Raw genomic sequence first — 20,223 nt, forward strand, 5'->3', positions numbered from 1 at the left:
TCAAAGGATATCGACAATGATAAAGTCTTAATTACTTTAATATGTATTCTTCGATATTGAGAATAACTTATATTAAAGTGTTGTTGGTTATTGTCACTCTATAGAATTTGAAAATATATCAGATGGATGCAAAGACAGTCTTTTTAAATAGAGATTTAGAAGAGAAAATCTACATGAAATAACCTAAATGGTTTTTTTATGTCGAGACAGAAAAATAGAGTTTATAGATTGGTGAAGTCATTATATGGTTTGAAATAAATACCAAAATAGTGTCATGAGAAATTTGACAATGTCATAAAATAATGTGGATTCAAAATCAATGAATGTGATAAATATGTCTATATGAAAGCTACAGAGAATGACTATGTCATCTTGTACCTATATGTAGATGACATAATGATCATTAGTAGTAATGATAAGATAATTAAATCCACTAAAGATATATTGAACTCAAGACTTGACATGAAAGACATGGCTCTAGCTGATGTGATTCTAGGAATTAAAATTCTTAAAACAATAGAAAGACATATTCTGAGTCAATCCTATTACGTGGATAATATTCTTATGAAATTCACCAAGGGTGATACTGCGTTGCCACGAACGTCGATAGATATGAGTCAACATTTATCGAAGAATTGAGGAGAAAGTATCTCTCAGATAGAGTACTCTTGAGTGATTGGAAGTCTGATGTACCTGATGAGTTGTACATGACTAGACTTAACTTCCGCAGTAGTAAATTGAGTAGATACACGAGTAATTTTGATGTTGAGCACTGAAAAGGGATAACAAGAGTACTAAGGCACTTGAGGTGTACTCATGAATATGGACTGCTCGATACGAAATATCCTACTGTGATTGAAGGATATAACAATACGAGTTGGATATCTAATATAACAGACTCTAAGTCTATGAGTGGATATGTATGCACTCTAGGAGATGCAACCATTTCATGAAAATCTTCTAAGCAAACTATAATAACCATATCAACGATGAAATATGAGTTTGTAGTTTTTGACAAATGTAGTCAAGAGGCTGAATGACTACAATAATTCTTAGAAGATGTTCCAAGATTGTCGAAACTGGTGCCGACAATTTGCATACATTGTAATAGTCAATCAACAATTGGTTAGACACAAAGTCATATATATGATGGTAAGTCTTGACATATATCTCATAGACATAATACCATGAGACAACTACTCTCAACAAGATTTATCACTGTTGACTATGTAAGGTCAAAAGATAACCTAGCATATCCATTACCTAAAAGGTTAAATAGAGAGTTAGTTGCAAGTTCATCATAAGGGATAAGTTTGATATTGATGAGACATATTGGTGCAAAGGAAACCCAAACTATGTAGATTGGAGATCTTAAGAACTAGGTTTAAATAGACAATCTAACTATACCGATAAAGTTATTCACTGTTGGAAAATGACCCAATAGATCAGTGAAGGATGGAGGTTAAACACACGACTTATAATGATCCAATGAAGTAATGTGAAGTACTCTTAAGAGATTATTTATGTGAGAAATAAGTGGGGTAACTTTGAAGAAAATTTGAGGAACAATTTTGAGAACTTCTCACAAAATCAGATGTATTCATGGCTAAGAATGGGTACACTCATGAGAACTAACTTGTATCAGGGAGAGTTCTAGGTGAGATATGTCAATCCTTACACTGATGGCATAAAAATTCAAGGACATCGTATCTAGTATCAGCAGTAAACAAACACATCTTCACAAGGAAATGTTCAAAGGGTAAAACCTACCTATCCTATGTTGGACTTAACTACTGAATGCTATCACAGATCTTGTTTTCATTCATATGGGGGATTGTTAGAAATGCGAATAGAAAAGGAGGTGGAAAGGAAGAAGGGGACTCCTTTGTGTATGGATTTAATGTTAATGCAATTTCCTCTGGGTCAAGTTTGACCAGGCTGACTAAGCATGAGTCTTGATATTTGAGTTTTTAATATATAGAGGTTACAGGTGCAATTATCCATATCGGAGATTAACAGTCAAAGGATGACCAAAAGAGTCAAGTAGGTCAAGGTTGACCGGATACTTGACTAAAAAGTCCTAACTGGAGGTTAGGCAAGGGTAAGTCCAACAGAAGGTTGGTAGAAGAAGAAAATCTAAGTGTGACAGTATTGACCAGACACTTGGTGTGAAAAGTCCTGGTAAGTGAAACTAGGCAAATTGAAAAGCTCTAGTGAGTGAAGCTAGGTAGTGAAAAAGTTCTGATGAGTGAAGTCAGGCAGTTGGAAAGTGCTAGTGAGTGAAGTTAGGCAGATAGAAATCCTGGCGAGTGAAGCCAGGTGAAAAGCCCTAATGAGTGAAGTTAGGTAGTGTGAAAGTCCTGGTGAGTGAAGTCAGGCAGTTGGGAAGTCCTAGTGAGTGAAGCTAGGTAAATGGGAATCCTGATGAGTGAAGCCAGGTGGGAAAGTTCTAGTGAGTGAAATTAGGCTGGTGAGTGAAGCCAGGTAGTAGAAATCTAGGTGGATCATAGTTGACCAGACATTTGATGAGTGAAAGTCCAAGTGGGTAATGGATGATCGGACACTTGGCATGAGACGATAAGTCCAAGTGGGTTAAGGTTGACTGGACACTTGGCATGAGGAGAAAAAAAGGTCTAATTAAGTGGGTTAAAGGATTGACCGGACACTTAGTGATGAAGTCCCAATAAGTCAAAGTTGACCAGATGCTAGGCATAAGGAGTCCTGACAGGTTACAGTTGACCAGATGTTGGGTTTAGAAACCCTAGACTTGAGTTAAGCAAGTTAGGGTTGGTTAATCGATCAAGTGATCGATTGAACCAAAACCTAATCGGTTGATCGATTGGGAGAATCACGTGAGAAATGGCAACCAAATCGATCAGTTGATTAATTGGCAGCCATTCTCGCAAGCACAGAAATGTTCCCAATCGATCGATTGGGCTACTTCCCAATTGATTAGTTGATTGATTGGGCTGGGTTTTCTCACAAGATAGTGAAGTAGCTGGAATTGATTGATCAATCAATTTTGGGTGTTCTGCGAGAACATAGAGACACTCTGAATCGATCAATTGATCGATTGAAGCCTCCCCAATTGATTGGTTAATTGATTGTGATATGACCGTTATGCATGTTACGAGCTATGGGCGACTGTGATTGCTGGGATCTGACATGACAATAGATTGGGAGCAAACTCAATTGATTGGGAGCCCTAAAAGTGGTAGAGATAAAGCCATTGTCGAGTTCAAACGCAGCATCTCTTCTCCGCAACTACTCACCAAACTTACAAATCTTCACAGTCAATTCTTGGAAGCTTAGGGCTAAAGTGTTAATGTACTTCCAAGCTTACAAGAGGCATTCATAAGCAACAAGAGATTAAGCAAGAAGAGGTTTTGAGTTGTATTTTTACATTTACATCTTGTTTGTAGCTGTATTCTTATTCTTGTGTTGTATGAGGCTTTTCTACCTTCGAATTATTCTAAGAAGAAATGTTTTTGATAATGGAGAGTGTGCTCGTGTGTGGATTTTTGGATTATATTAGTCACCTCATCTTGAGGTGGATACCAAGTAAATTCTTGTGTTAGCATTGGGAAGCTTTGCTTCAAGTATTTCCACTGCAAAAGATCATTACGACGAAGCGAGCGAGCTATTCACCCCCCTCTAGCTTAGGAGTGTCTCAACATTTAGTCCGACATTGAAAGTTTCAAGGTATTATGGTTGGTTTATATTGTTGCACATGCATTGATGATGTGAACAAGTGTATGAGGAGAGGTTCTTTCTCATGCGTGGGTGAGAGGGGGGTGCAAATCTAGGGCTCATATTTGCATTGAATTAAGTTGACTCATATGTGACTACGGCCTGCGCACGTCGAATGCCGAACCGGTCGAGGTAAAATTTACCCAAATGAATGAACTGATATTTTGCCACTTGAATATGTTTTTGTTGCATGCTCAAGAGTGTAACAAAAACATTAATATGAAATAATTGCTGATTCTGTAACTTCACGACAATAATATCTTTGGGGTGAACACTCCTAAAAAAGAGGTCGTGAGCAAGTGCATAGAGATAGAAGCGAAAGCAATGACAAAAAAATTTCTCCACTTTTATTTCCCAATTCTTTCCTCTTAGTCATGCATTTGCTCAGCTGAACTACTTGTGATAACACTTGGGTGTAGTCTAGGTTTGTCATGATCCACCAGTGCTTCATAGCGATTACGGTCTGCCACTGTGAAATAGACGACCTTGAAACACGGTCGGAGGTCGGGCGAATCTGTTTCATAGAAACTGCATTAAGCATAGGCCTCGACATCTTTCTTCTCGACTCAACTTTTCGACTCGGCTTCCCAACTCGACGACTCTACTTCCTGACTCTCGACTCGACCACTCTACACTCAAACTCAACATTCGGATTCGATAATAGGCAATCATCTATTCAAAGACATCTCAGTCTTTCAGACAGTCCGGTCATCCTAAACTATTTTTTTCTTGATTGATAGTATGGTCATCTTAAACTATTTTTTTCTTGATTGATAGTCTGCAATTATTAGCTTAGATCTCTTAACAGATAAGCTTAAATTTAATTTATAAATTAAATATTTTTTTCCTAAAAAACTTGAGTAACATATTGTCCAATAATTTATTATCACAATGTATTTGCATTTCTGTTAAATATTAACCTTCTTTGAGCTGATTAAATAGTCACATAAATTGAAACATATGACTTCTATATTTTAAAATAAAATAATTTCTACAAAAGGATCACTTTGCTGGTATGTTCCTTCAATTAAGTTATCTCAAAACTATATATAAACATACTCATATTCAAATTTAAAATTATGTCAGAATTTGCTTCAATTAACCAAATTTTTTTTTTTTTAGTTAACTAATACGTGGACAGTTGATTGCACCTTGACCAACAGTCAACTGTTAAATATACTTTGCACAGTTGATTCACAATAGTCGAGTAACTGATAAATCTACTGTGCACGGTTTGTGCACATCAGTAAGTGCGTTAGTTGATTGCGTTAGTCTATTGAAAAATCGAATATGCCTTGTGCACGCCAAGCGACTGCACATATCAATCGACTAATGCTAATGAATCATCACTGTGTACGTGGGTTCGACGATTACCCTTTAGGGTTTGTAGTTATTTTTGCATATCCAATCAAAATTGAAAGGTGTAAACTAATTCTCACACATCCAAAAACAAGAGCATATAATAATTATCAATGACTTTTAAAAAAAATATTAAGCCAGATTTCCTTTAGATTTTAAGTTTGTTTTAAATGATAAAATACTAGAACATGAAGTTCAACACAACTAAATTATAAACCCAGGAAACCAAGCCGTGACATAATTAAGAAACTAAATCATGCAACAAAATCTTCAAAACAAAATGGATTGTGCTTAAAAATCAACTATGATTGATTCGATGATCTAAACATAGTTCTTAATGATAAAACATGGAGACTCAGATATCACCATGTTAGAACAAGAATATGATTATCTTTTGTGAAAATCATCACATATAAATCCTTAGATCTTTCATGTTTAATCATTAGGAATTAATCAATAAATATGCAAAAGCGTACCTGAATTCAAAATACTTAATAACCTTTTAGAGTGATCAATCCCTTGAGAGACTCCTTCAATGTTCTCTCGGTACTCGCTCTGATGGCAAGATTCAGAAGAGAATAGAACATGGCTCATGTGATTAGAGGATCGTAATTCGTTAGTATTTTCCAATTTAGTTCATCATAAATATGGAAATCACCCAATTAGATACATTAAAACTCAAATACTCAAAATCTAATTAGTTGACGACTTTAACTGACTTCTAATATGGCAATCCGTCGTAATACATAACTATTTCAAATATAGGACCATTTAATAACTTTGATATATTAAATAACCGTGGATTTTTTAGTGTGAAATAGATTGAAGGTGCTGTCTCTCTTTGATTTTATATACACCCACAATGGGCGTCCTTTTTATGAGCCACATTTTAATATTAATTTTTGCCGTATAATTAAGAATGTAAAGATATCGATAGGGTAGATAGATCTGAAGGGATGGCGACCTACTCGCATTCATTGCTCCACGGACATAAATAATTAGCTCGCACATTTATCTCTATACATCAACCCCTCCCTCGCTAGCTAGCTACTACACTGCAGCATGACGTCGTCGTCGGAGCCATTGCCGGAGTTCTTGAGCTCGGTGAAGCTCAAGTATGTCAAGCTGGGGTACCGGTACGTGATCAGCAAGTTGGTGACCTTGGTCCTCATCCCTGTCATGGCGGCCCTCCTCCTCGAAGCGCTGAAGCTGGATCCGGCAGAGGTCGTTTCCCTCTGGCGCCGAGCCCAAGGCATGAGCGCCGTCCATACTCTGGCCACCGTTTTCCTCCTCGTTCTGGTCGCCACCGCCTACTTCATGTCGCGGCCGCGCCCCATCTTCCTGGTCGACTTCGCCTGCTTCCTCCCGGCCCCAAACTGCCGCGTCCCCTTCGCCACCTACCTCGAGCACGCGCGCCTCATGCCCTTCTTCGACGAGAAGAGTGTCCGATTCCAGCTGCGTATTCTGGAGCGCTCCGGCCTCGGCGAGGAGACCTGCCTCCCGCCGGATAACCACTACATCCCCCCGCGTAACTCCCTGGGGACTGCCCGCGCCGAGGCAGAGCTCGTCATCTTCTCCGCTCTCGACCAGCTCATCGCCAAGACTGGCCTCAAGCCCAAAGACGTGGACATTCTCGTCGTCAACTGCAGTCTCTTCTCGCCCACGCCGTCGTTGTCGGCCATGGTGGTGAACAGGTACAAGCTGCGGAGCAACATCCTGAGCTTCAACCTCTCCGGCATGGGTTGCAGCGCGGGGCTGATCTCCATCGACCTCGCGCGCGACCTCCTGCAGGCGCATCCCAACTCCTACGCCCTCGTCGTCTCCACCGAGATCATCACGCCCAATTACTACACCGGCAACGAACGCTCGATGCTGCTCCCCAACTGCCTCTTCCGCATGGGCGCCGCCGCGGTTCTGCTGTCCAACCGCCGGAGGGACCGCGGCCGCGCCAAGTACCGCCTGCTTCACGTGGTGCGCACCCACAGAGGAGCCGACGACCAAGCCTACCGCTGCGTGAACGAGGAGGAGGACCGCGACGGCAACTCCGGGATTAGCCTTTCCAAGGACCTCATGGCCATCGCCGGGGAGGCCCTGCGAACCAACATCACGACAGTGGGTCCACTGGTTCTGCCGGTGACGGAGCAGCTGCGCTTCCTGGCCAGTCTCGTGCGTCGGCGCTTGATCATGGCGGGGGCGCGGCCAGGGTGGAGGCCTTACATCCCCGACTTCACGCGCGCCTTCGAGCACTTCTGCATCCACGCCGGAGGCAGAGCCGTGATCGACGAGCTGCAGCGCAACCTTCGTCTGTCGTCGGAACACGTCGAGGCGTCGCGCATGGCCCTGCACCGGTTCGGGAACACGTCGAGCAGCTCGCTGTGGTACGAGCTGGGGTACATCGAAGCCAAGGGCCGCATGCGCCGCGGGGACCGCGTGTGGATGATCGGCTTCGGCAGCGGGTTCAAGTGCAACAGCGCGGTGTGGCGGTGCCTCCGCTCGGTGGAAACGCCGGTGGAGGGGCCGTGGGCGGAGTGCATCCACCGCTACCCAGTGGACATCCCCGAGGTGGTCAAGCTGCTGTAATTACTGCATGCATGTTGCCACTTCAATTCATCTGATCTTTAGTTATTATTCACTGGCGTTGTGATTGTTACTGCACAGCGTCTTCGTCCGCTAGCCAGTTGTTACCTATCTGGATTACGTACGGTTGCTGTTGTAATTCATTAAGAAGGTTTTAATGACCACAGCAATTGATTTGAGCAAATAAATTTTATTCAATTTACATGTTCGATTATGATATATATATCATAATTGTTACCTATCTGGATTGCGTCCGCTAGCCAATTTACAATGTTTTAATGACAAGGCGGTAAGGGCAAGAGTAGAGGGAAGTGCATTTCGAGATATACGTAAAGGATGATATTGGAATGTGTCATGGGCTTGAATGCATCCGAAAAACGAGAGTCAAAGGAAGTAAGCTTGAAAACAAGAGGTCAAAATTGCGAAGAAGAAGAGTCAAGTGAGTCGTGATGGTCCGAGTGCAAGAGAAATGTACTCGGGAAGGGGAATTCTAGGTTTAGGGTTGTATCAGTCGACTGGTACTGGGATCAGTCGAATGAGGGTGAGCACAGAGAGCTTTTGTGCCCAAAACGGCTGGGATCAGTCGATTGGTCCATGGACCAATCGACTGGTAGAGAGTCGTTGAGAGAGTCATTAGGCCGACACCAATCGACTGGTGCAAGGACCAGTCGATTGGTAATGGTAAAATAGCATAACTATTTTCTTCCAAGCTCTATAAGAAGGAGCTTCGGATGGTTGACCAAGGTGACGAAATTAGACTTGGTTAAAGTCTAATTAGTAGTCACTAAGTGCTCAAGGTTTTCTTTGTGTCCAAATGTTCTTGGTGAGTGCTGTGGTGAGGTTTCTCCACCCATAAAGAGGTTTGAGCTAGCCGAAGTTTCCGGGGACTAATCCACTAACGGATTGAGGGATCGTCCACCTTACGGACAGCCGTGGAGTAGGAGCAAGTTATCTCCGAACCACGTAAACGAACATGTGTCCTTATTGTCTTTAGCTTGCTTGTTTTGTATTATTGATATATATATATATATATATATATATATATATATATATATATATATATATATATATATATAGATATATATATATATATATATATATATATATATATATATATATAATATATATATATATATATATATATATATATATAATATGATGAGTTGGTAGTTATTGATGAGAATTTGTAGAACTGAGACCTTGACTAGATTATAGTCTCAAGAGAGACAGGGTATAATTACTACTCAGTATCATTTTGCTAACACTTGTCTTGCAGGTTATTATTTAGTCTATTGGACTAACATGTTTTGCAGGGCAAGAAAAGCACAAAAAGTCTCGGGTGAACAATACCCGAGGTGCCTTTCAGGGGATGGAAGGCGCCTTCAAGCAGTGGAAGACACTTTCAAACAGTGGAAGGCGCCTTGACACTATTCATAGAAGGCACTTTCAATGTATTGAAGGCTCTTTCTACAGAATAAGAATTAGATGTTGGTGCAGGAAGCACTAGACGATCAAATCCGTGTTTTGATAATGATAAAGGATTCAAAAGTTAAGATGTCTTGTTGTCTAACAAGTTTGAATGAGCTTGCAGAAAAGTCCTAAGTTGTCTTAGGCAAAAATCCTAGTGGATTCTAGGCAGGTGAAAAAATCCTAGGGGTGGTAACCCTAGGTCTTAGGGGGTGGTAACCCTAGGTGATGGAAAGTCCTAGCTGCGGCTAGGCAGGTGGAAAATCCTAAGGGGTGGTAACCCTAAGTTATGGAAAACCCTAGGGGGTGGTTGTTGGTGCAACCTTAGGTCAAGGTTGACCTGGTTGACCTGACTCGAGTTGACCTGACTCGAGTTGTATTTTGATGTTTGACTTAGGAAGATTGTTGGTGCAACCTTAGGTCAAGGTTGACCTAGTTGAGTTGTATTTTGATGTTTGACACTCGTGGAAGAGTTGTATTCTTGATATGGGACAAGAATAGATGTTTGGGAGATTATTGGTGCAACCGTAGGTCAAGGTTGACCTGGTTGACCTGATTCGGGAAAGAGTCCAAGTATGGAGACTTGGCAACGGAAAAAGTCCAAGCAGGGAACTTGGCACTGGAAAAGTCCAAGCAGGGAGCTTGGCACGCGAAAAGTCCAAGTGTGGAGACTTGGCACGGGAAAAGTCCAAGTATGGAGACTTGGCACTGGAAAAGTCCAAGTATGGAGACTTGGCACGGAGAAGTCCAAGCAGGGAGCTTGGCACGAGGGAAAGTCCTAACTGGGATGTTAGGCAGTTGGAAAGTCCTGGTGAGTGAAGCCAGGCAGTGAGAAAGTCCTAACTGGGATGTTAGGCAGTTGGAAAGTCCTGGTGAGTGAAGCCAGGCAGTGGTGAGTGAAGCCAGGCAAGAGAAAATCCAGATGGATCAGGGATGATCGGACATCTGGTTTTGAGGAAAGTCCAAGTAGGTCAAAGGGATTGACCGGACACTTGGCGGGGAATTCTAGCAGGTCAAGGGAGTGACCAGATGCTAGGAATGAAGTACCAACAGGTCGAGGTTGACCAAATGTTGGTTTGGAAGGCTTGGGACATGGTTTGGGCAAAAACCAAGTCACTAGTTATCTGATCGGTCTGGTGACCGATCAGTGTGCTACTGATCGGTATCTGATAGGTCTGCAGACCGATCAGAAGGTGATCAGTAGCCGTGACCGATCAGGAGCTTCCCTGACCGGTCGTGGCGACCGATCAGGAGACGATGTCGCGGAAGGAAGAGCTTCAAAGCCAAGAGTTGGGATCGGTCTGTGGACCGATCCAGCTGTGGCCTGATCGGTCCACAGACCGATCAGAATACGCATAGAATGTTTCTGTGCACTGACTGATCGGTCTGGGGACCGATCAGCGCAGGGCCTGATCATTCCACAGACCGATCAGGGTTCTAGCCGTTGCTACGCAACAGCTAGTTTCTTCGCTATTTCTTCTTCGCAGTGGTGCTTGAGCTTTGTAGAGCTCTTCTTCGCAAGCTTCGCGTGAGCTTCTTCCTTCGGCTGGGACTCTGACTGAGCTGCTGCTGTGGTTGGCGTCTGAGAAGCTGTTGCTTCTTCAACAGTCGACAAGAAGGCAAGGGTTGTTTACATTTGCTGTGTATTTACTTCTTGCTTCTCTTGTATTTGTACTTCTTATCTTGCTGTTGCAAGAAGTAGTTGTGGCGAGGTTTCTCCACCCATAAGGAGCTCATATTTAGCCGGTTCTCCGGGGACTCATCCACCGACGGATTGGTAGGCTTCATCCACCTTACGGACACGCCGAGGAATAGGAGTTCATCTCCGAACCTCGTTACATCGGTTTGTTTTTCTTCTCCTTAGTTTCTTCCTTGTATTTCCGCTGCGACTAACCGTAACTGTAGGAAGAACGCGAGAATTTGGGGCGGCTATTCACACCCCCCTCTCTAGCCGAGTACGAATGATTCCAACAGTGGTAACCCTAGGCGGAAAATCTAGTTGGTCTGGAGGACTGATCTAGCAACAGGTAAATGCTCCTGAGAGGAGTAGGTGAGGATGCGTTCCTTTGTAAGGGAACAGTAGGCGTCGGTTCAACCTAGGGTTTCCGGAGGAAATCTGAAGTCAAAACCGGACAGTCCGAAGGCTGCCAAAACTTTTTATTTATATATTATCTGTTATCTGCTAACTCTGTTTTCCAGGAGACTAATATTTTGTGTAAGGTTAGATTCGACCTTGATCGGTCGACCGAACCTTTGGATCGGTCGACCGAACCCAATATAGCAGACTGAGTTTGATCGAGGGATCGGTCGACCGAACCTGGGGATCGGTCGACCGAACTTGGGGATCGGTCGACCTAACCGAGGATAAGTCGTGGCCTGGTCGAGCCGGGTGGATTAGATCAGATAAACCAGCGAGGTTAGTGGGATCGGTCTACCTAGGCCTGTTCAACCGGTCGGTTAACCGGTTTACCGGTTTATCGGTTCCGGTTAATTCCGGTTTACTATGATTTATTTAAAACCGGTTAACCGACCGGTATCTTACCGGTTCTACCGGTTCCGGTTAAACCCGGTTTCGGTCGGTTAACCGGTTCCAACCGAGAACCGGTAAAATTAAAATTAAGAGTTCCAGACCTTTGATGAAATAACAAAACAAACAAAAAAAGACCATTAATTAAAAGGCTTAATATAGAAATGTTCTCAACTAAATGTTGTAGATTGATATCCAGTTCATATTGTTACATTACTCTTACCTACTTAATAGATATTGCTACACGTATTCTACTTGGTTCTTTGAAGATACAACCTGAAGAAAGCTACCAATTCCAACAAATTGCCAATTTTCAATGTATGAGAAGGGCATTCTGCCGAATGGCTACAAGTATGTCTCAAGTCTCATTCTGTCGACACACAATTTATTTTTTCAGATTGATTGATCATCATTTGGGAAAAAAACATGTATCCACTTCATTGTTAGTTGGCAGGTGTAAAGAGAGGGGGAGAGAGAGAGCGCAATTAATGGGATAGCAAGTTGAAGCACACTAAATCAGCAGATTGTAAATAAAGGAATTAGGAACCACTAAGCTTGGATCATAATTGAGCAATGCAATTGTTAATTCCAAGAGCTAATTGCTCTGTTTCTTGAGGAGGATGGCATTTAGATACATACATGTCGTCCATGAATTTGACGGCGGTGAGGACGCTGGTGATGAGGAGGCGGTGGACATTGAAGGAGTCGAGGGCAACGGCTTGGCGGTTGCCGGCGAAGCTGTTGAGGTATATGTACGCGACGACGTAGCAGGAGGGGCTGCAGCAGGCGTAGCGGAAGATGCGCACCAGGTAGTGGCGCACCGAGATGGACGGCTTCCGCACGCCTTGGAAGGCCGCCGGAGGTAACGTTGTTGCGCTCCACCAGCCGCAGGAGGACAGCTGAGAGGACGGAGATGACGGCCGGAACGGCGAGCCGTTCGTCGCTCCCGCTAACTCTTTGCAGATCAGGTGGCGGCGGTTGGACAGATTGGAGACGTAGACATGTCCAAAAATTTATTTATATAAAAACTTTCAAGATGGGATCATGGGACCAAGTTTATTTATACTTTTAGAGAGGTATGTGCTTTAACAAAATTTATCCAGAAGAGTGTGAAAAATTGTGAAGAGTTCTGCAGGTTGAGCTCGAGTCCATTGAAAGGTATATGAAAGAATTTTGAAGCACCATTTGGTCAGATACTCAGATTTCATTTTATAGACTAGATTCATTTACCATGTAATTTGTAATCCATGGCTCGTATTAAAACCAAGTCAACCGATTGGTGTCTAGTTTTACCGGTTTACCGGTTAAACCGGTAAAAAAAATCCAAAACCGGGAATCAACCGGTAAACCGGTTAACCGGAACCGATTAAAACCGACTAACCGGTTAACCGGTAAACCGAAACCGGTAAGCTACCGGTTCCGGTCCGATTTTCGGTTTGTCGGTTTTTTTGCACAGCCCTAGGTCTACCGAACAAAGACTTATCCAAGCGGCAGAAGCATGTGGACAAGAAGTTGGGTAAGTTTAGAGGGTTCGATCGACCAAACATCTGGATCGGTCGACCGATCATAGTCGGGTTAAAGACTGATCCCGAGATCAGTGGATCTGGATTAGGTCTACCTCGGCTATAAAAGGAGGGTTGACCAGCAGCTTCGAGTTCAACACACTTGCTGAGATCAAGAACAAACAACTGCGTGCACTTTGGCAACATCTAAACGCTACTCCAACGACTATCAAGTCAGAAGATAGATTTCATCAAGTCGTTGGTGACAAGTTATATTTCATATCTGTAAAGCTTCATACTTGTATTATTCATTTGTAAAGCTTTCCGAAATGATAGTGAATTGTCCAATGAAAGTGATCAACGATCGCGGGCCTTGGAGTAGGAGTCACCACAAGTTCCGAACCAAGTAAAAGAAAGCGTGTTAACATTGCTTGTCTTTTCATTCTTTATTCCGCTACGTATTCTGTGTATTTTCTGAAACGAGTGAAAAAGCAACGCATGCTATTCACCCCCCTCTAGTACGTCTACGATCCTACATTAGACCTCGTCGCAGATAAGAGCCAATTTGTTCGGGATCAAAGTTGTTGGGTTAGAGGCGCCTTCAAGGCCTTTGAAGGCGCCTTCAAGGCTTTTGAAGGTGCCTTTCATAACCTTTATAAGGGTAATCTTCAAGTTTAATTAACTTAAATATTTTTCAAATTTTAATTAACTTAAATATTTTTCAAGTTTAATTAACTTAAATATTTCTTAAAATTTAATTAACTTAAATATTTCTTAAAATTTAATTAACTTAAATATTTTTTAAAATTTAATTAACTTAAATATTTTTCAAATTTAATTAACTGAAATATTTTTTAAATTTTAATTAACTTAAATATTTTTTCAAATTAAATTAACTTAAATATCTTTAAATTTAATTAACTTAAATACTTCTCAAATTTAATTAAGTTAAATATCTTCAAATTTAATTAACTTAAATATTTCTCAAATTTTAATTAACTTAAATATTTCTCAAATTTAAATTAACTTAACATTTTCAAATTAAATTAACTTAACATTTTCTTCAAATTTAATTAACTTAATACTTTCAAAAATTAATTTAAACTTAATATTGTTCAAAATTAAATATTTTTTTCTTCAAATTAATTAACTTTTTAAAATTAATCAACCTCAATTTCAAACCCAATCAACTTAATAAACTTAATTAGTCCTCAACATTTAATTAACTTTCACAATCCTAATACTTACTCAATCACTTCACTTTCTTTTCATCAAATAGAGTCCAATTCAAACACTTTATGTGTAGGAACATAAAGAATTGGATCAGTGGATGTTGGATAGTGGATGCTCCAGACATATAACTAGAGATAAGTTAAAGTTCACAAAGCTCAAATTAAAGAGTTTAGGATCTGTTGCATTTGACAACGACGACAAACTTAAGGTAATCGGAAGAGGTAACATCGAGCTCAAATCCGATTTTACTATTCAAAAAGTGTTACTAGTTGAAAACTTTAACTTTAATTTACTCAGTATAAGCCAATTGTGTGATAGTGGTTATTCAGTTCACTTTACAAAATCTGAATGTATAGTTAAAAATATTGATAATCCTGAAATCATACTTAAGGGCACTAGGAAAGATAATGTATACACTATTAACCTACCAACATTCTCAACAAAGTGTCTCCTGACACAACAAGAGGAAACTGAGCTGTGGCACAGGAGACTGTGTCATACTCACACCAAACTGTGTCATACTCACACCAGACTTATTTCAAAAATAAGTCAAAATGGTCTAGTTAAAGGTCTGCCCAAATTAAAATCTGTTGAAAATTCAATTTGCAATGCTTGTAAACAGGGTAAACAAACCAAATCAAGCCATAAATTAACCAACCTAAATAGAAAAACTTCAATACTTGAGCTCCTTCACCCAGACTTGTTTGATTCGCATGAAGCCAAGTCACTAAGCAAAAACCAATATTGCTTAGTAATAATCGATGACTACTCAAGATATACTTGGGTAAAATTTTTAAAAACTAAAGATGAAACCTTTGAAACATTTAAAATCTTTAGCAAATTAATAGAAAATGAAAAAGACACTCAAATAAAAAGAATCAGAAGCGACCATGGGGGAGAATTTGAGAATCATAACTTTACTGAATTTTGTGAAATAAATGGGTACAAACATGAATACTCCTGCCCTAGGACCCCTCAACAAAATGGTCTAGTAGAACGTAAAAACAGAACCCTACAAGAAGCTGCTAGGACCATGTTAAACGAATATAAACTATCTAATGAATTATAGGCTGAAGCAGTTACTACAGCCTGCTACATTCAAAATAGGGTTTTAATTAACAAACTTCAAAATAAAACACCCTATGAAATTTATTATAATAAAATTCTCAACTTAAACTATTTAAAGGAATTTGGGTGTAAAGTCTTCATTTTGAACACTAAAGACTACCTAGGGAAATTTACATCAAAAACAACCCCAGGAATATTTTTAGGGTATTCAATAACCAGTAGGACATATAGAGTGTATAACAAAAATACCCTAAAAGTAGAAGAAACAATAAACATAATATTTGATGAAGAAAATAAATTACTCAACACAATAAATGAAAATGAAAATACAAAAAATGATAACTCAATAAATAGAGAAGATGACAAAATTCAACCTGAACCTCTTGAATCTGAAGAACAAATGACTAACTCAAATGATATAAGACCAATAAGAATAAGCACAAATCACCCAACTGACCAAATTTTGGGTGATCCAACTTTAGGAGTCAAAACTAGGTCATCTTATAGAAACCAGAGCCAAATAGCCTTGATTTCAAAAATTGAACCCAAAACTATAGAAGAAGCCCTACCAGACCCAGATTGGACCCTAGCAATGCAAGAAGAATTGACCCAATTTGAAAGAAATCAGGTATGGGAATTAGTGCCTAAACCCGTCAACAAGACCATAATTGACACTAAATGGGTTTTTAGAAACAAATTAAATGATCAAGGTGAAATAGTTAGAAACAAAGCTAGGTTAGTAGCAAAAGGGTTCAATCAAGTAGAAAGGTTAGACTATGATGAGACCTATGCCCCTGTAGCAAGACTTGAATCCATTAGGATGTTGCTGGCCTATGCAGCACACAAAGGATTCAAGCTATTTCAAATGGACATAAAATCCGCATTTTTAAATGGATTTATTAAAGAAGAGGTATATGTAGGTCAACCCCCAAGATTTGAGAACTTAGAACAACCAAATTATGTCTTTAGACTAAAAAAGGCCCTATACGGACTAAAACAAACACCTAGAGTTTGGTATGAGCGTCTGCCCAATTATCTAATATCAAAAGGATTCAACAAAGGTCAAATAGATCCAATCCTTTTCGTAAAAACCTTAGAAAACGATATTTTTATAGCCCAAATTTACGTCGACGATATTATTTTTGGATCAACCAACTCTAAATTTCTAAAAGAATTCACCAAACTAATGGAAAATGAATTTGAAATGAGTCTGGTAGGTGAACTTAATTTCTTCTTAGGTTTACAAATTAAGCAAACTAAACATGAAATCTATATTTATCAAACTAAATATGCTAAGGAATTAATTAGAAAATTTGGAATGGAAAACTCAAAAATCATTAATACACCAATGGCTACTAATGATAAAATTGACTCAGACTTAGAAGGTAAATCAGTAGACTTGAAATACTATCGAAGTGCGATAGGAAGTCTATTGTACCTTACTGCGAGCCGACTAGACATTATCTTCGCAGTAGGTATGTGTGCACGATACCAATCTTGTGCAAAAGAGTCTCACTTAACCCTTGTCAAAAGAATCCTTAGGTATGTTAAGGGAACCCTAAATGTAGGACTATGGTACCCTAGATCTGGAACTCTTGACCTAACCGGCTACTCTGACTCAGACTATGTCGGGTGCAAGCTAAATAGAAAAAGCACAAGTTGTAGCTGTCAATTTCTAGGACAATGCCTAGTAAGTTGGTCAAGTAGAAAGCAACACTGTGTTGCTTTATCTATCACTGAAGCTGAATATATAGCCTTAGGTGAATGCGCATCTCAGTTGCTATGGATGATGCATACCCTTAAAGACTATCAACTGGAATATCAGAAAACAAAAATCTCAATTGATAATATAAGTTCAATAAATCTAACAAAAAACTCAATTCATCACTCAAGGACTAAACATATAGAAGTGAAGCACCATTTTGTAAGGGATCACGTAGCTAAAGGTGATATTGCACTCAACTATGTTGAGTCAAAATCAAACTTAGCTGACATCTTCACAAAGCATTTACCTGAACTTGAGTTCAGCTCACTTAGAAGGCAAATAGGGATGTGCTTAGTAGAATAGGACTTATCTTTTCTTAAAAAATTTGTCTTTAAATCAGTTTGGCTTTAAAATCTTAGGAAAAACGAATTTCAAAGCTCCAAATTTTGTTACTTTTTCAAAATCTGGTTTAGCATAGGATTTTCCCCCCTAGAAATCTTGTACCCCTAGTTTCAGCCAGAGCATCTCACAATCACACTAGGACTACCTTGCTTATGTTTTGAAAATACTTAGAACGGTGTGAGGTGCATAGGGTACTGCCTGGACTTAAGAATGCTTATATCAGTGCATCGATATAAGTCTGGGCGTTAAATACCAAAAATATATCAATCAAGTTAAGTAATTCTATCTTAGACAAATCTAACTGGATCACTAACTTAATTTGACTAACCAAGTGAAAACTGTTGCTCTCTAGGTAAATAGCGAGTAGCTACATGGTTAGACATGTGGCTAAGAACTTAAGTGCTTGATTTTAAATTTTATTACGCCTAGACATTAGGGCTCTGATACCTTACTAAAAAAAAAATTTAATTTGCAAACTCTTTAACTCAGCTCACGCTTGGACATTAAGGTTTTAAACTTATCCTCCTTTGCCCTTAAGTATCTTTGAACACTTTATTCGGTTAAATATTTTCTCTCTGATCCTGTCCGAATGCCGAATCAACGGACGCTGGGCACGTGGCGCTCCCCGGTTGCTGACGTGGATCTTTAACTGATTGCACGAACCTCCGGGAAACCTGCACAGAAGTCGGGCCGGGAAGGGGTTCCCGGCGGCGACCCTCCGACGCTCAAGTCAGGCAAGCAAGCAGTGAAAAAAGTGGCTCCAAAGGTGTTGAACGTGTACCTCTGGCAAAGTATAAGGCTTCTTATATAGGGCTGGAAGAAACTCATGCACACCAATCGAGGTAAACACTTGTTCTTAGCCCATACCTCGGTATGTGTTTGTCAGAGGGCTTACCTGACACCATACTGCTACAGTCCAAGCACGCTCTCGATGGGACAGCAGAACACCTCGTCGCCAGATTAGGAGTATGGCCTAGTCATAGGACTTGACCGCTGTCATAAGATATAAATTGTCCTTTCCCTACCCCATGACGAGGTGCCCGTCCGGCCGGCTGGACGGGGCGTCCGGCCAGTACTCATCTTACTCCACACCCCAAAACCAATCACACCCCGTCCGGCTCTTCGTATGCCTCGGTATGCTGGGTAGATCCTCGGTAAGGAACTGCGGGGACTGCTAACAGTATGTCACCTTGTCTTAGGCCTTCCGCTCGGCTCTTCGCTACTGTTCAATTGAGCGCCGGAACCCCGACTTTTGTCGGGGCGCCTTTCGCCATCGGTTATTCACCGGTCGGCCAGCCGGTCGGCCACCTGGCCTTTTGACTCCCACGTGGCATTGACCCCTCAGAATGGGGGTCCCCTGTTCTAACCGCCGGATCACTTGCCTCCCCTTCAAGTCTAGTCGAAGGAGGCGAAGTCCGACTGACTGGACTGCCGATCTGACTGAATAACGACCGCTACACTAGCCCGCTCGGCCAGGCATAGAGATGCTCATCCGGTCGGCGGTGTCTTGCTCATGCCTTGAATTCCCTTGAAATCCCTATCAAATCCTTTCCTTTACTGCCAATCACGTGCGCTGGCACGGTAAAGTGCGCTCATTAAATGCGACCAGTGTCCTGCTGACACGTGGCGGTCCTGCTCTGGTCAGCGTATGGCGGTGGCGTTATCTCCGATGGGACAGCCGTCGTTTGAAATGAACGGCTGGATGATGACCTCGTTCTTCGCAACCTGAATCGGATGGCCACGGCCGTTCGACGCTAACGTTATAAATCTCGCGGCCACTTCTCTCCGCCGCCTTCTTGTTTCATCGACCTTCGTCCTCACGCTGCTCTTTCTGCTCCGGCGACCTCGCGTTTCAGTTCTCCGACGACCCCGCAGCTCCTTTCGATCATCCCCTTTGCCCGTAAGCCTTCTTTTTCCTCGCTACCTCCTCTTTTTCTGTTAGCTATCCCCTTCATGTCTACCATCTTGTCCGAACCCTTCTTTTTGCCTCGACCTTCTTACTGCTTTTCGCCCATGATGAGCACTTCCCAGTCGACCGCCGGCGCTCCTGGTCTGTGGTACACGACCATGGAGAGCCGTTTTGACGAGGAGGACGCGTTGCGTCTTGCTCGGACTTACGACATCCCTTCTGACCACCACATAGTATTAGCCACACCGGCCGATCGACCTTATGAACCGCCGCCCGGCACCGTTCTTTTCTTCCGAGACCAATTTTTGGCCGGGCTACGCTTTCCACCCCATAAGTTTTTCTTGCAAGTTTACAATTATTTTCGCATCCCGCTCGACCAACTGGTCCCGAACTCCATTAGGCTGCTGAGCGGGGTGGTAGTTCTCTTTAAATTGAACAACATCCCATTATATCCCAAAGTGTTCCATTACTTCTACTACCCCAAGCAAGTCGAGTGGGGAACTTTTGTTTTCCAATCTAGGATAGGTTTCGTCCTTTTTGATAACATGCCGAGCTCCAACAAACATTGGAAGAGCACTTTCTCTACATGCGTTTCCTCGAGCCACCTGCCTTTCGTATCAAGTGGCAAACGGCGATGCCAGCGCAATCGGAGCTCGGCAAGTTTAGAGGCGATGCTGCCTATCTTCATGCAGCCGATCGGCTGGTCGGCCAGCGTTATCACATC

The 20,223-nt window shown here is 41.5% G+C and overlaps 1 protein-coding gene and 1 pseudogene across 1 annotated transcript; one reads left to right on the top strand and one right to left on the bottom strand.

The window, feature by feature from the left end:
• The first annotated feature begins 6,077 nt into the window (after positions 1-6,077).
• LOC121976116 (3-ketoacyl-CoA synthase 6-like) lies at positions 6,078-7,870 on the top strand. Its single transcript, XM_042528112.1, has one exon. The coding sequence runs from the start codon at positions 6,172-6,174 to the stop codon at positions 7,687-7,689; it is 1,518 nt and encodes a 505-aa protein (XP_042384046.1). The 5' UTR covers positions 6,078-6,171; the 3' UTR covers positions 7,690-7,870.
• Positions 7,871-12,240: 4,370 nt separating this feature from the next.
• Positions 12,241-19,554, bottom strand: LOC121978571 (annotated as a pseudogene).
• Between the last annotated feature and the right edge of the window lie 669 nt (positions 19,555-20,223).

This window comes from Zingiber officinale, chromosome 4B (assembly GCF_018446385.1).
Source record: "Zingiber officinale cultivar Zhangliang chromosome 4B, Zo_v1.1, whole genome shotgun sequence".
Classification (NCBI taxonomy): Eukaryota; Viridiplantae; Streptophyta; class Magnoliopsida; order Zingiberales; family Zingiberaceae; genus Zingiber; species Zingiber officinale.

Bases quoted from the DNA above. Each gene is read 5' to 3' on its own strand.
- LOC121976116 (XM_042528112.1), top strand. From the start codon at position 6,172: ATGACGTCGTCGTCGGAGCCATTGCCGGAGTTCTTGAGCTCGGTGAAG.